This window comes from Protopterus annectens, chromosome 17.part0 (genome assembly GCF_019279795.1).
Source record: "Protopterus annectens isolate FY-2018-M chromosome 17.part0, PAN1.0, whole genome shotgun sequence".
NCBI classification, from domain to species: Eukaryota; Metazoa; Chordata; order Ceratodontiformes; family Protopteridae; genus Protopterus; species Protopterus annectens.
Window position 1 is genome coordinate 693,824,642 of NC_056751.1, and position 17,192 is coordinate 693,841,833.

The 17,192-nt window shown below is 39.1% G+C and overlaps 1 protein-coding gene across 3 annotated transcripts in view; it reads right to left on the reverse strand.

The window, feature by feature from the left end:
- LOC122791664 overlaps positions 1 to 17,192 on the reverse strand; it is a 384,215-nt gene that overhangs the window by 328,546 nt on the left and 38,477 nt on the right. For 2 of the 3 annotated variants that reach the window (XM_044059493.1, XM_044059489.1), the window contains exons 5-7: positions 6,707 to 6,760; positions 5,626 to 5,691; positions 182 to 280 (exon numbers count right to left, since the gene is read on the reverse strand). In XM_044059493.1, coding sequence (XP_043915428.1) covers positions 182 to 280; positions 5,626 to 5,691; positions 6,707 to 6,760 — 219 coding nt within the window. The remainder of the gene's footprint in view (positions 1 to 181; positions 281 to 5,625; positions 5,692 to 6,706; positions 6,761 to 17,192) is intronic. The other variant, XM_044059492.1, reaches the window with a different exon arrangement.

A 17,192-nucleotide genomic window follows, 5' to 3' on the forward strand; every position in this document is an offset into this window, starting at 1 on the left:
TTGTTTTTTTTCTTAGCTGCATTTTAGCTATGATTCTTTGTATGTGTAGATTTGTACAAAGCTGAATAAATAATTTTAATAATTTAAGTTTATGTAAAGTTAAATAAATAGTTTAATATAATATAGAAAACATAGTAAAGTGACTCTAAGAGTTTCTTCATTTTTAAATGTTTCCACTTACAAATAGAACCTGAAGAGCCCTTTTTCTTTTCATGTGATGACCAGATTTCTTCAGAATCCTCTTCATATTTGCTGAGTTTTGAGATGCTATGAGTATCAACTACAGAGGAATCAGACACAAAAGATAATTAGTACAAAGCATTTATCAAGTGCTAGCATATTTACTTAAAAAATGCATTTGTAGCATTTACACTATTTCATCTTTTTCGAGTACCTTGTATTTCACTGAAAGGCTAGAACTTCATTATCACATCTCTGTCATCAATAGATGGTGTTTTCCTGAATACCAGTTTTTCAACAGGGTACTGTCAAATCAAACTCTCTGAATGCAGTACATGAGTCTAAGGGCAGGTTACATCAAACAACTGCAAAAGGTAAGCCCCAAGCAAGAATTAACTGTGCTCTTACCTGCGGTCAAAAATTTCTGCACGCCTCTTCGATTGGTTATTGGATTATTATTATTAAATGGTGACAGGGCATTTTCTGTGGAGTCCGTAGATATTGACATGCATAAGATACTTAAAGTGACACTTTATTTTTAGTCATATCTCTGTACATAGTTTGAAACAACATTTCATTGCTGTGTATAGAGTGTATTAGTCAGAACACCCACTAGAGGAACTAACATCCTGGACCCCATCTTTAGAAATATAGGGGAATCACGTGCCATCCCTTATGTGTCCTCTTCACTTGTCAGGTCAGACCACAAAGCTGTTTCACTCAAAATAATATTCAATCCTGAGATGCCAGCTGTCACAGATATCTTTAGAAACTTCTCCAAGTTTAACGTCCTAGTTCTAACCAACATCATGATAAGTTTTAACTCCCCTACAAATCCCAAAAAGATTCCAGTGAGCATGCAGAAAAGAACACTGCAATGTTATACCACTAACAATTGCCCTGAAGCAGCTTTACCTTCATACCTCCCAACCTCTTAGCAAAAGAAATCTGGACAAAGCCAAAAATAATGGATGGTCAAACACCCAAAATCAGGGACAGATTTTAAATATTGTTCTTACAAGCTCAGAAAGTTGATAAAATAACAGGTCTTGCATTAGCATGCATTTTCCGAAGGATATGAAGTCTGAAACCCAAATGTTTGTCATTATTTAATGGCTTCAATCCTCAATGATTTGGCAGAAAACAATAACTTTTATGAGGAAGAAACCAAAAATATGAGGCAAAAATCCTGACATTCTACAAAAATCTGGACAGTTGAGGGGTATGTTTACCTTATAGAATCAAGCAGAGGGCAAACCCCAAAACAAACCTCCTTGATAAAAGCACAATATAAATAAACTCTACAACAAAAGGGAGAGAATTATGACCATAAATAAGAAAAGCAACTCCCACCATATTGGATCCCATATCGTTAGAACAGAAAAAGCAACTCAGGATCTCAATGAAAATCACCAAAGCCAAGTTTGAGGGAAGAATAGCTAACCAAGCAAAGAAAAAACACAAGGCCTTCATTAACTATGTTTAAAGTCTCAAGGACTCTATACACAGCAATGAGCTGAATTAGTAGTGAATGACACCATCTACATAAAAAATATAGCCAACCTGTTGGCTTATAAATTGGCTGTGGTGGTGCAGCGGTTAGCGTTGTCGCCTCACAGCAAGAGGTCCTCCAGCTCGATTCTCGGCTGGAGCACCTTCTGTGTGGAGTCTGCATATCCTCCCTGCGGTTGAATGACATTTAAAGACATGCAGGTAGGTGTGTGCATGAATGGGTGTGCCTTCTTTGAAGGTTGGGTGTTGGGCTGGCAACCCGGCACCATAAAAATCCACTGCCAATCATTAGCAGACCAAAATTCCGTTGTGGCGACCCCTAACTGGGAAAAGCCGAAAGACATCTTTGTTGGCTTATAAATTCATTGTCAACTTCACTCCTCTGTTCTACCAGTTATGTCACAAAAAATACCAGAAACTGATATACACCCATATATTATGCAAGACTAAGACATGAAAGTACTATCTAACGCTAAAAATACTGCATTAGCAATAGCCCAGGATATATTTTGAACAGCTGGAAGCTTGATCTATCTGTGCCACAAAGAACATTGTTCAGTCTGAGCCTCCATACAAGCTTTGTGCCAGACAAGTGGTTGACAGCAACAGTCATCACCCTGCACAAGTGAAGGCTCTCTACTGATCTGGGTAATTATTGGCCCATAAGTATGACCAACCTGGCATCTAAAGTCATGGAAAGATGCATATTGGAATTAATTAATAAGGATATTTGGAACCTCCAAATGCTTTACCTATCCTAATTTGTTTTTGTCAAAGACAGGCCATGCTTACTCAGCCTGGTGGACTTCTTTGAAAAGTCACCACAGGAGTTGATTATGGTAAGACCCCCGTATCTAGAGTTGGCCAAACTTTTTGACACAGGATTTCCAGTGGGGTACTCGAGCATGCTGAAGAAGGTCACCAAACTTGAAATAAACCCATATGTCACCCACTGGATTGCCCCCTGTCTCAAAGATAGGAGTCAGGTAGGGGATGGTACATCCTCAAAAAGACTAAGCACCTCTTAGAGAGCTCTGTCCTGGAACATCCCCCACTTGGCACCTACTTATCAGGAGTAAAGGTAAAAGATTTTATTATATAGGAAATTTTTTGTGTTTGTTTTTATTATGTTGTTATTTTAACTTCTTTAGGTTGCTGTTACTGTTTCTTTAAATGTTTGAGTTACGTTGTCAATTGGCAGTGTCTTATTGGTGGTCATTTTTTTGAATTTCTATTTAAGTACTGTTTTGGATGTGTAATAGTTTTTAGATTCTGAAGAAGCAAACAAGGTTTTTGAAAGCACTTACTCAAATAAAGTATATCAAGTTTTATTGGCCGTGCTTTACTACAGCTTTCTTTTTTGTTATTGACTCGTTTATTTGGCACCTTATATCCGCTGGGGCCAGTGTGTTTGTTTGAGCAATATATTTAAACTGAAAGACATCTAAACACAAAATATTAACAAAATTGAATTGAATTTGTATTAGGGAAGATGCCCTTTCCTCCTTGCTGCGGTGGGGGGGGGGGGCAGGGTAGCACATAACACATCCTATTCCAATAAATCTAATTTAACACCATAAACATCATATCTCAAAATTAAAAATAACCTAAGTTTTGATATTTTTGCAATCAGTATTTTGCTGCTGAGATTGCTTTAATTATACCCATAGACAGATAGATAGATAGATCGATAGATAGATAGATAGATAGATAGATAGATAGATAGATAGATAGATAGATAGATAGATATAGATATATACATGCATTTATAATATTATTACAGTTACTAAACTCATAACACACAACTTCCTGAACACAAAAACTCACTAAGACACCCTTTACCTATCGAACAAATTCCCCAAAGATAAGCATAACAAAACTTATACAAACACCACATTCCCCATACTGTACTGATCACAGAAGAAAAACATTTCATTTGGTCATTCAAAAACATATAAAAAAATTACCATCAGATGCACTTTGATAGTGATAGAGTTACGGAAATGTTTTTTGGAATGTAATGTGTAGGGTTGGGGTAAGGGACAGGGCTAAGCCTAAGGTTAGCACAAATGACTATGGATGGGCAAGGGAACTGCACCCCCTCGCACCACCTTTCTTGTATGTACTAATCCTAACACTGACCGCATCTGCCCCATCCCCATCTGTACATATTACCCTCTGAATAAAACATTTAGTAACACTATCACTACACAAGACACTCACACATATACACACTCTACACATACACAAATGCATACACACAACACTAATTCTACTGCAATACCTAGCCCTTACTCTAACCGTAGCCCACAGGCACTTGCATGCACACTACCACTATAAATGCTGCAACTTTTGACATATTCGGAGGTTTTGGCATTAACATACAGCCACTTACTGTAACCAAAAGTGCATGCAGTACAACATATAAAGCTTCCACATTTTTCCATTTGCCAAATCCGGCATTCTATAACTAGCCCATTCTGTAAACTGACATAGCAGTACAATATGCCACTACAGTATAGTATGCTTTACACTCACTGTAGTCAGAAATCATTAGTACTTTATTTACAGTAGTAAAATGAAAACAAGGCTTACTCATTCAGTGAGAAAAATATCTTAAACAAAGGCAGTCTTTTAGTTCTGTTCTCCTACCCACCAAATGTCCCAACCAGTCTGAGGCAAATTTCAGGTAACTGCACTGAGATCCTCAGGTGTGCTTCTGCTGTTATACCTTCTCTTCCAGTTTATTCTTCAGCTGGCAACTTCAGAGTCCATATTCTTGTTCAAAAACTCCACTTGTTCTGAAAGGCAAGCCTCTCTTCCAGTATACTTTCTGGTTCTCAACCATGAAATTCCCTCTCCACTTAGAGGCAAGCATCTTTTCTTTTCCTCTTTTGGTCCTTTTTTTTCATATATCGACAAACATTGGTATTCTACTGAGCACGTTCTAATGCTTATCCTCAGAACATGCAAATAACATGAAAAAAAGAGTGCTTTGTTGTGCCTCCTCACACTCACTGCTAGTTACATATACTAACTCCAAGACTGCACAACTGCACAATCCTTGGAGAAAGGTCATAGCCCCCCTACCCCAGGAACTGTCAATCTCATACATCTGTTAGCCATCTGTGCTGTTGACCAAACTCTCCAAGAGTGCACCATCCTTGGGAAAAGGTCATACTCCCCCTATGCCAGCAACTGTTGATCTCACACATTTATTGGTCATCGGTGCTGTCGACCAAACTGTGTGGACAATGCAGAGGTCGATTTAACGTCAAATCGAATACTGCTGGAGAACCCAGTAGTAGGTCAACATTTGCTTAGCTGACAAAATATGGTCAGCTACACAGATAGCTGACAGGTGTGCAATATCTCAAGATCTCAGGGAAAGGGCATAGTTCCATACTCAGAGAAATAAGCAATCTTGGAGTTAGTTAGTATATATAATTAGCAGATGGTGTAGGGAGTCTATGCTCCCACATGTGGGGGTGCAGCAGGAGCTTGCCTCCTGCAAAAAATTATGTTTTTTTTTTTTTTTTAAGTTTAAGTCTTGCATGCATTGAGATTGTTCCCCAGCGCATGCTTAGTAGCACGCCAGCGTTTGCAAAGTCGACTTTTTTGTGGTTGACTTTATAAATGTCATTCTTTGGGTGCTTCATTTAATTTCAGTACAGATATATCCTATTATTAAAAAATATACAACATTTTTAAGCATTAACTGCATGCTGTTTTTGTCTTTTGCATCTGCTAGGCCACTAGCATGTCGACTAACCCATTTATTCCCAAAAGTACATGATATTAATGACTGTAGTATGTGTCCACCGCACAGTTCATTACACACTTACTATTACTTGACTCTTCTGAATGAACTTTTTTTTATTCTATTTTTATTTAGAAGAACTTCATTAATTTCTGTTAATGCTGTTGACACACCTGAACTTTTTCCTTTCAGATTTGCCTTCTTGTCATTGCTGGGTGCTTCTTTCACTGCAGGGGGCACTGTGGAGCAATAATAAAACAAGTACATTAATACAGTAATGCAACTCCTACCGCATTTCACACAAAGCGGCACTTTTGTTTCAAACAAAGCTGTTTATCTGAAAACATAGGCAGTTAATTTCACCCAGTGTTCTGTGATATATTGGAGCATATAGCAGACACTTATTGTAATCAATAGAAAGCAATGCCATATGAGTGTGTGTCCTGATAGGGTCCATGGTCCCATATACAGACCCATAACAATTTTGATGGTTTGAGTGATGGTAACTCAAACTTTTGCTTGCTTTATGTTTTTTGCCAGACTATTTTTTGCAGTGAAACAATCATGAGAGAAATGCTGAACAGGATGTTTACTTTCCTTCTAGTAAAAAAATATGCACAATATCTTTGAAAAAATGGACTAGCAAGATAATCACTTTCTTTCCATCATTCTGAATGTGTAGTATTTCCTGAATACAATTCTGAACCATCAGTGTCGTGTGCTAATTATGTCCTTGTAATTTGCTCTGTTTTAGGTTTTATGGTTGTGGAACTTGTAACCAATTTAAACAAAAAAACAAACTCCCACACCACTTTAAGGATGCAGTTTGTTAGACATTAAGATGTTTAATTATGCACCATGCATTTCAGCATGATAAAATCTGCACTGTCGGTTACCTCATTACTAAACATTTTATTTATTTTATTTTGATTTTGTTAACTGGGTAGAGCAGTAATCCCATTGAAGCTATTAGAATCTCATAAACATAACGGACAGATGCATTATTGACTGCAATCCACACAAATCCGGTTTAGGTATATTGATCCAGTTTGCTGGATCAATCGGCCTAAGGGGATATAGCTGCATGCCCTATAGCACCAGTGGGCTCACATGTCAGTCACCAGACTGAGGTGGTAAACTTGCAGTAGGAAATACCCCAGTGCCTAGTTAGCCGATTGGTAGCCTGAGGCCCACTCTTGATTCAGTTAGGGGGAAAGGCATGAGTGCAGAAATGAAATTACATTGCTTACTAACCTGCATTTTTCACATTGTTGTTTTTGCTAGAATCCTTCTTGTCAAGTAGCAGATCTGCAGAACAGTAGTAAAACATAATGCAGATAAAAACAGATTAAAAAGGTAATTCACACTACCTTTCAGCCATATGTAATTTTTCCTAGTTATATGTTCCATAGCATGCATAATTAATATTTTATGTGCAAGAGTAATGGGTTCAAATCTACTATTTTGTTGTACACTTTCATTTTTCTTGTCAAAATATTGCAAGAATTGTGTCATTAGGACCAAGCCCTGCACTTGTAGGTGAAACACATAGTCTGTCAGATAAGATCACAAAACAAATATTTCAGTGAAATTCCTTTGTATGTTAATTTCCTTTGTTTCCCATGGTTTCCACCTCTAAAAAAAATCTGCTTATAAAACTGACGGAGATGACAATGTGGAAGGTAATGTCTGCAAGCAAGAGATGAGATGGGGTAGTCAGAAAAACAAAAGATAGACAAAAATGTGGGGATAAAGAATGAGAGACGGAAGAAAGCAATTATAAGGAAGTGGCTAGTCAAAAAGGACATGCAAGCAAGCTAGCTGTAAACAATAGAAAGGAGGTAAAACATTCAAATCAGTTCTAGTGAGCTATGGCTACAGGTGATTCAGAAAAGGATTTTGTAACAGACGATTTAAAAACAGTTAGAGGGCAAGTAATGTTAGTAAGAACAAAAAATAAGAGAATGAATGTGGAAGAAATCAGTTTTAACTACAGCACAAATTAGCAGCTTTGACTGAGGATGTTTGGCTGCACATATTGAAAATAAAAAAATATATATATATTTCACTGGTTAAAAAAAAGAAATAGTAAAACTTAAATCATTTTTAAATGCCATGACTAGTAAGTTCGTAGGTTGCTAGTGAACAATAGACTAGTTAAGCCTTTTAAAGTCTAACTATGCATTCCTACTAGTCCACTCAAATAGTTACTCCTCTTGTTCATAAGGGATAAGGGTGGGCTAGACCCAGAGTAAATCTGTGGGGAGGAACATGCTTTACATCACAGATATTGCCAGTTTCATGCAAAGGTGAGAATTCTTCATGAGAGCTATATGTTATATGAACAAGTCCTGTTTGTGTAGCTGCGTAGATTTGGGTGCCTTGTTTTTATATTTGTGTTACAATCAGTTTTGCAGATCTGAAGTAGATCAAGCAGTCCTGGGTCATTTATAGCACTGTAGATCAGGCCTACACTGTAGCAAACTGACAACAGAGACAGGACCCTTATTTGTTCTCATACTGAGATTTGTTTTTTTTTTTAACCACATGTCTACAGATGTGAGGAAATCCTCATATATGTGGCACACTTATAACTAAAGTTATGGCATCCAGATCCAAGGAAATTATAGCCCCACTGTACTTTGCCCTCATTAGACCACTAATAGAGTACAGTACACCATTTGGCATGTACTTGACTAGGCATTTAGAACCTCAGATGTTCCACACAAAGAAAATACAGGGTGTAAACAACATGAATCTATGCAGATAAATTAAAAGCCATATCCCTAAACTTTTGTCTCTTATTGACTATTAAGGGCTGACCTATCCTGACTTAGAAGGCATTCACAAATCCAGCCCTGATGTAGCTGCGACACATACGCAAAGTCAACTGTCGATCTCACACATATGTTGGCCATGTGTGCTGTTTACCAAACTGTTCTGACAATGCAGAGGTTGATTAAACTTCAAATTGACCACTGCTGAAGAACCCTAATATTTATATCTATATATCTATAGATATATAGCTATATTGACCCACTGAAATACGTCAAATCTATAGCTGGTCAACATCTGTTTAGCCAACAAAATATGCTTGACTGTACAGATAGTCAACAGGTGTGCGAGACCTTAAAATCTCAGGGAATGGGCATATTTCCCTACTCAGAGAAATGAGTGATCTTGGGGTTAGTATATATAATTGTAGTTATTATATAGTTAGTATATATAATTAGCAGGGGGTTGGGGTGTAAGGGGGCTTGACCCTTGCAAAAAATGATGTTTTATTAAGTTTGTCTTGCATGCGCCAAGATGGTTGCCCAGCACTTGTGTAGTAGCATGTCGGTGTTTGCAAAGTAGACTTTTTGTGGTTAACTTAGTAAACATCAGTCTTCGGGGGTTTTGCTTTATTTCAGTTGTTGTTGTTGTTTGTCTTTTTGGCTTTTCCCAGTTAGGAGTCACCACAGCAGCACTCCAGTCCGCTAATGACTGGCAGTAGATTTTTATGGTGCCGAGTTGCCAGCCCGACGCCCAACCTTCAACAAAGGCATGCCCATTTACGCATGTCTTTCGAATGCCACTCAACCGCAGGCTGGACATGCAGACTCCACACAGAAAGCACTCCAGCCGAGAATCGAACAGGAGAACCTCTTGCTGTGAGGCAACAACGCTACCACTGTACCAACGCGGCTTGTTTTCCTTTATTTCAGTACAGATATATATATATATATATATATATATATATATATATATATATATATATATATATATATATATATATATATATATATATATATAAATACACAGCATTTTTAAGCATTAACTGTATGCTGTTTTTGTCTTTTGCATCAACTAGGCTACTAACATGTTGACTAACCCATTTATTCCCAAAAGTTTAGGGTATTAGTGACTGTGGTATGTATAATTATCCACTGCACTGTTCATTATACTATTACTATAACTGGACTCTTCTGAATGAACATTTTTTAAATTTTAGCATTTTAGCAGATACATTAATTTCTATTACGGCTGTTGATTCACCTGACATTATTTCCTTTCAGATTTGCATTCTTGTCATTGCTGGGTGCTTATTTCACTGTAGGGGGCACTGTATAATAATAAAACAGGTACAATAATGGAGCAATGCAACCATATTTCACACTAAGCAGCGCTTTTGTTTCATCCAAAGCTGTTTATATGGAAACATAGACAGTTCATCTCACCCAGTATTGGGGCATGATAGTAGACATTATTGTAATCAGTAGAAAACAATGCCATATGAGCGCATGTCATGACAGGGTCCATGGTCCCATATACAGACCCATAACAGTTTTCTTGCTATGACTGATGGTAACTCAAAGTTTTGTTTGTTTCATATTTTTTAGCAAGCTCTTTCTTCAGTGAAAGAATCATGAAACAGATGCTGAGCAGGCTATTTTCTTTCCTTCTAGTACAAAAAATATGTACAATATATCTGAAAAAATGGACTAGCAAGGTGATACATTTCTTTCCATCTTTCTGAACGTGTCGTATTTCCTGAATAAAATTCTGAACCATCAGTGTTGTGTAATAATTATGTCCTTGTAATTTGCTCTTTTTTAAGTTCTATGGTTGTGGATCTTGCAATCAATATTTAAAAAATCCCACACTTATTAAGGATGCAGATTGTTACAGATTGTGGATCTTGCAATCAATATTTAAAAAATCCCACACTTATTAAGGATGCAGATTGTTACAGATTAAGATGTTTAATTATGCACTGTGCATTTCAGTATGATAAATCTGCACTGTCAGTTACCTCTTTACTAAACATTTTATTTTGATTTTGTTAACTGGGGTAGAACACTAATCCCATTGGAACTATTAAGAGTCTCATCCTGGGGTAAATACAACAGACAAATAAATTATTGATTGCAAACCAGACAACTTTAGTTTAGATAGTGATCCAAGTTGCTGGATGAATCGACTAGGATGGCTGAAATTGAGGGCCAGTGTTATTTCTCCTAACATGAGTAGGGGGAGGCAGCCAATTTCATTGCTTTGCTGTCATCTGCTGGATAACACATGTCATCACATGCAGGATATGGAACTATAACGTAAATGGCTCTGCCAAATAGAGAGCTCATATGCTGTATCCATCAATGAAAATGTGTGGAAAGCATGCATGCCCCCCCCTAGCACCAGTGGACTCACATGTCAGTCACCAGGCTGAGGCTCTATGCTTGCAGTAGGTAATAACCCATTGCCTAGTTAGATGACTGGTAGTCTAAGGTCCACTCTTGTTTAGGTTAGGGGGAAGGAAGGGCAGCAGAAATGAAGTTACATTGCTTACTAACCTGCAGTTTTCACTGGCACATTCACATTATTGTTTTTGCACGAGGGTTGTAGCTGCTACACATTCACAAGTCAAACAGCACGCGGGTCAGCCAGTTTAAAGATTTAAACTTACTCAGCAACTCAAACAAAACATGCTGGAGAGACAGGTAAGTGTCTCAGAGGTTGCCCTTCTTTGGTACAGGCTTCCTATACACATTAAGTAGAGCCCTTCCCTGGCCCTCTTCAAGCACAGTTTGAATGAATGGATGGGGAGCCGCAAATTCACACCTGGAGTAGTGCCTATGTTCTTTATGGACAGGGACAATCTGTAAGATACTCAATGCAAAGGCTCAAATTCATGCCATCCATTTGCTCCTGGGGGGTCATATATTGAACAACATTGGGTTATATTGGCTAGGGTTGTAAGTGCCCTTAATCCATTAGCCTAGTAATCTCCTATGAACCTATGAAGAGAGAAACTGCTGTTTTTTTTTTAAGTTGGCTTAGATGTCTGTGCAGGTACAAGCCAAACAACACATTGTATTCTATTACAGGTCTTTTGAGGGATGGACAGGTATGTATGATGACCTATTTTGACCAACAGGAGATTTAACAATAATTTGGGTGAAGTGAAAGGCTTTCCTAGCAAAAAAAAAAAGGTATGAGGCAAAACAGAGTTTGAAATCCACAAATGTACATAGATCTCTAATGATAATGTTAGTTTGGGGGGGGGGGGGTCATTTATGTGGTAGGTGTTTCACAGTTCATGCTCCCAAATTGTACAATGCTATATTGTTTGGTATTCAACTTTAGGCTATGATCCTGACATCGCAAGTTTTTCCCAGTAAGGCCCTTTTGGAGGATCTGAGTGTCTTCAGGGAATATTGGAGCGTTTACAGTCATCCATAAACATAGTCATCTGGAGGTCTTTAATGACATCAGTGAAGTAGATGCCAAACAGAAGTTGTACAGCAGAGTCCTGGGGTGCTTCACTGGTGACAAGTATTTTGCAGAATAATATGTTACTAATTCTAATAGACAGGCATCTGTCAGTGCACCAGATGGCAATTCAGTGGCTTATGTGGGAATTTACGCTGTTTGCCCAGTTTTTACCAGCGTAGGGTATATTGTCAAAAGCCTTAGCTAAATAAAGGTAAGCTGCTTCCGTGAAGTAACCCTTATGAGGTGCTTTTCTCAATCGTTTAGTCTATGTTTAATAGGCTTTATGTACCTTTTACAAAGCCAGATTGTTTAGGGTCAATGTGTTGCAGGATCCATATGTCCCTGTTTATACCTATTATTGCCAAGTGCTGCAAAGACCCATGTAGGTTCATTATGATGCAGGTTGCTTTATTTAGTGTTTCCTCAAGAAACTTCGCTGGTCAGGATGAGTCCAGAAATTATGTAGGAGTACCTCTGTTTCTGCCTGTTTTCATTTGCTGGTGTCAAGGTGACATGTAGCTAGATTATTGGTTGCCAAGTCACAGTGTCAATCCACCTAGAAGCATAACACTGACTGATCAAAAGAAATATAGAGACATACAAACAACTTGCAGGGAGATTTTTTGATCACCATGTAAAACCACTAGGAACAAATGCCTATTTTCAGAACAAAGTAAGATAATTGTATGGTTAATTTGCTCAGAATCACAGAGTAGATAAATGGACACCAAAAGAGTCAAACCCAGTATTACAACACGAAGTTCAACATTAGAAGATGAAGATTAAGTTCATAGTTTTGACCATCTGTACTAAGCTGCCAGGCTGGATTACTGGGAATGGCAGTAGTTTGTGCATGCCTCTCAACATCTCTGCTTTATATGGAGCACTCTAGTTTCAAGCCTGAAAGCAGGGGCTTCTCCATTGTTTTATTGGTGGGCCGTTTCCGTGGCTTTGCTATTTCCTCCACTGTGGTATGATCTCAGAGTTGGTATATTTAAGTAGGAGGGGTGGGGGGTGAAGCCCCCCACATTAGTATAAGTTTAAAGTGTACATTTTTTTTTTTGTTTTGTACTGGAACAGCGATTTTTTTCACTGGGAAAAAAAATCACTGTTCTGTGCATTCATACTTTTTGCATTTTGAACTTTCTGGTCCGATATTACATCGTTCGAACTCTTGTGAATTTGACGATGCAATATAGACCCAACCAGTCACTGGTGCCCTTGATGTTTGCCACGATGGATGTAGAATGCACTTATTATTTTGTATCTGATTTTAAGAACCCAGAGAATCTGCCACATAAACAGGCCACAAATTTGCTACTAGCCATTTGGCTGCAAAAAATATGTGCATACTGAGAAGGAGAGCTACTCATAAAGTTCTAACATGACTTAGAGAGCTTTATGTGTAGCTCTAGCTCTCATTATGTACATTTTTTTTACAGCCAATGTTTTACAAAGTAACACGTTTAATATTCCTATTGCTACCTCACTGGGGTGTCAAGTTCAATGTCACTCAAGGTTGCACGTTACTTCCCAGTTTGAATTTACATATCACCACCCTCATGTGTGTCAAGTTACATTACACATATACAAAATTTAACAGAGATGATTTTTAACATACTACAATGATTTTTAATGGACCCTGTTCTAATGCTGAAGGATGGAATTTTCATAAATATGGGTTTGTGTAGAAAATGGGGCTTGGGTCATTGAAGCGTGTGTAAATTTTGTGTAGAGGCTAGTGGGTTACTAAAACTTGGGTGTGAATTTTTATTAAAACTGGTGGGTTATTGAAGCGTGAGTGTTAGTTGTGTAGAGACTAGCAGAGTTGGTCACTGAAACATAGATGTAATTTGTGTACATACTGGTAGAGTGGGGTACTGAAGAGTGGGCGTAATTTGTGTAGAGACTGATAGAGTGGGTTACTGAAGCATGTGTGCAATTTGTGTAGAGATGGGTGGGTTACTGAAGCACAGATGTAATTTGGGTAAATACTGGTGGTTTACTGAAGAACAGATATAATTTGTGTACAAACTGGTGGGTTAGTGAAGCATGGAAGTAATTTGTGTACAGACTGGTAGAGTGGGTCAGGACTGAACATCCTATGTATCCAGGAGATAAGATGGAAGAGCAGTGCTACAAAGCCTATTGGCTTGGGATCCAGAGTCTACTACTCAGGAGGAGGGCAGGCTAGAAATGGTGTATGGGTGAGGGAGAGGCTTTAGAAGGCAGTGAGGGGTGTCATCAGAATTAGTGACAGACTCATGGCAATCAGACTCCAGTGTAAGGATAGGGTAGTATTCATAATCTCAGCCTATGCCTCACAGCAGGGTTGTGATAGTGAGGGAGAGAGTGCATTCAGACAGCAGTTGCAGGACCTATTAGATAAAGCAGGACAGCAGGAACTGGTGTTGATAATAGGTTATCTGAATGCATATATTGGGACAGAGAAAATAGGATATGAGGACTGCCTGTGTCAACATGGGTGGGGCAATAAGAATAAAGAAGAAGAGGCCATTCTAGACTTGTGTCTGACAAAGGACTTGATGGCAGTCAACACATGGTTTAGAAAAAGAGACAGTCACAAGATCACATACAAAAGTGACCAACATGCAAATCAGGTAGACTTCCCCCTAATAAGGAAAGGACACTGGGGAGAATCAGTAATTGCAAAGTCATCCTCAGTAAAACAGGCAGCCCACAGTACAAACTGCTTGTTGTAACAATCAGCTGTAAGTAGTGGTCAGAGAAGGCAATAATGTCAACAGAGACAAGGTTGAAGACCTGAAAGTTGACTGGAGAGAAAGCACAGCAGTTCAAGGAATTACTCAGGGAACTAGTATCTCAAAAAGAAATGAAATGGGTGGAGATAAGGAAGAACGGCAGTGCCTCAAAACAGCACGTATGAAGATTACATACAACAGCTATGTTACTGAGCCAGGTATGGTAAAAAGGTGTATAAGAAAAGCTGGTGGTGGAGTGCAGAAGTTGAAGTCATCAAAAGAAAGAGGGATTGCAGGAAAAAGTGGGAGATAGAAAAGACAAAAGTAAACTCAATCCCACAGAAGTACGGATAGGTGCAAAGGCCAAAACACCCCAATAATCCAAGTACACGAAACAGCCAGCACTCAAAGTCCGCTTCCAACCAGACTTTAATAAAAAGTCAAAACATAATGGACCACTTGCAAGTAGGAATAACAGACAGCATACCGGTTTCGGCTTTCACCCTTCATCAGTACATAAATTAATTGCTGACTTTGAGTGGTGGCTGTTTTGTGTACTTAGATCAAAAAGACAAACCAGGCTAGAAAGGTACAATGCTGGGTGACAAAGAGGCTAAGAGAGGAGTTGCAATAGCAAAGACCAAAGTGTCAGAGGCATAATACTCTACTAAATTGTGGAAAGTGACTCAGTGGATGACACAAAGAAACTCTATCAGGTTGCAAGGCAAAGACAAAAATAAAACAGATAGTCAGACACTCTTCTTAAGGGATGCCAGTAACATCAGTCCACAGGACATCAAAGGCACATCGAAGAAGTACTTTCAGCAGCTACTGAATGAAGAAAACCCCACAGACACTGTACTACTGTACTACCCCAGACACAGCCTATGATGAGAGAAGAGGAAGAGCCAAGCATAGAATAAATAAAAACAGCGCTAAGAAAAACTAAGTGAAGGAAACTAGCCGGCTCAGATGAGGCACAGCAGATATGATCAAGACATTGGGTGGGATAGGGGAGAAATGGTTCCTGAGGGTACTCATAGCAATATGGAGAGAAAGACATATCCCAGACGACTGGAGAATAAGCATACCAGTGCCAGTGTACAAGAAGAAAAGGGGTCATTTACAACTGTGGACAGTCTAGGGGTATCAAACTCTTATCGCACTGCCTGAAAGTTCTGGAGAGGGTGATTGATAAATGAATATGCAGAGCAGTAGAAAGTAAAATGGAAGATGAGCAGTTCGGATTCAGATCAGGATGCAGCACAAGCAACTTAATGCTTGCAGTGACACAGATAGTTGAGAAGAAGCTAGAAATGAGGAGAGGAAAGAGTCCAACTAGGCATTCCTAGACTTGGAGAAAGCCAAAGACAAAATCCCAAGAAAGCTGATTCGGGCAGTCCTGCAGCGGTTCAGTGACCCAGAAACATTGGTAGAATTAGTGCAGACTAGGTACAAGAACCCAATGACTGAAGTACAGACAGTATTCTGTCTTACAGAGGGGTGCCCAGAGGGAGTAGGTGTGCATCAAGGTTCAGCCCTGAGCCCACTGCTGGTCATAATGGTAATGGATTCCCTTAACAAACAGGTTGGGGGGGGGGTGATCAACAAATCTGCTGTTAGCAGACAATGTGGCATTACAGACAGACTCTGAGCAAGAACATCAGCAAACTGTAGGGCAATGGAATGCATAACTGAAGACACATGGGATGATACTGAGTACAGATAAGACAATTGTAATGGCAGCAAGTGAGGGGAAATCAGAAGAAGCTGAAAATTGAAATAGAAGGGAAAGTAGTGGAACAGGTAAACAGCTTCAAGTATCTGGGAGGGGTGGTTGAAGAGAAGGAAAGTCTGAATGAGGAGGTGAAAGCTAGAGTCAGTCTGGTTGCAGCCAACTGGCACCAAATGCCAGGTTTGTGTATGTCAGAAGAATACCAAAGAAGCTGAAAAGTAAGGTGTACAAAGCAGTGGTGCAACCAGTACTACTGTATGGTGCAGAAACCTGGGCAGTAAAGGCAGAGCAGTTGTGAAAGCAAGAGGTGGTGAAAATCTGGGGCAGAAAGGAAGAAGGTAAGAGGAAATTAGGGTATCCAGCAAAGAGGTGGATGGATTGTGTGAGAGAGGACCTGTGACAGTCAGGCATGAGTGTCGAAGAAGGCAGGACAGTGGCATTGAATAGGTAGAACTGGAACAGGTGACATGACACCCCAGCCACATGAAGAAAATGGCAAAAGGGGAGGTGATAAGTATTAGTAGAGTGGGGCACTACAGCATGGGTGCAGTTTGTGAAGATACTGTTATAGGGTCATAGATTAGTACTAGGCTAAGCCTAGCTAATTACCCCATGTGAGAATCAAACCCTGTACCTTGTGTCTGTAAGGTAAACACCTTAACCATCATGCCAGCCTCCAGCCTACTGCTAGGGTAAATGACTAAAGTATGGGTATACTTTGCGTAGAGGCTGGTTAAGTCATTTTCTGCACTTTTTAAAATAGTGGAAAAAGCAAACCTTTTGTAGAGACCTCCCATCTGGGTCAGTGAAACATAGAAGCAGTTTGTGTAGATACAAGTTGTCTGGCTGACTGGAGCAAGTAACAAATCAGAGTGTGGCACTAAAATGTGCAGGCAGTACTAGAATTATTAAGGCAGCTTAAAATAATCAGCTTTTGGACAGCATCACTTAGTTAATGGCTTAGTTGTTAATGAGGTGAATTCAGAACCAGTACCAGGTCTGGAAGGTAAATGGGGAATGGATGAAT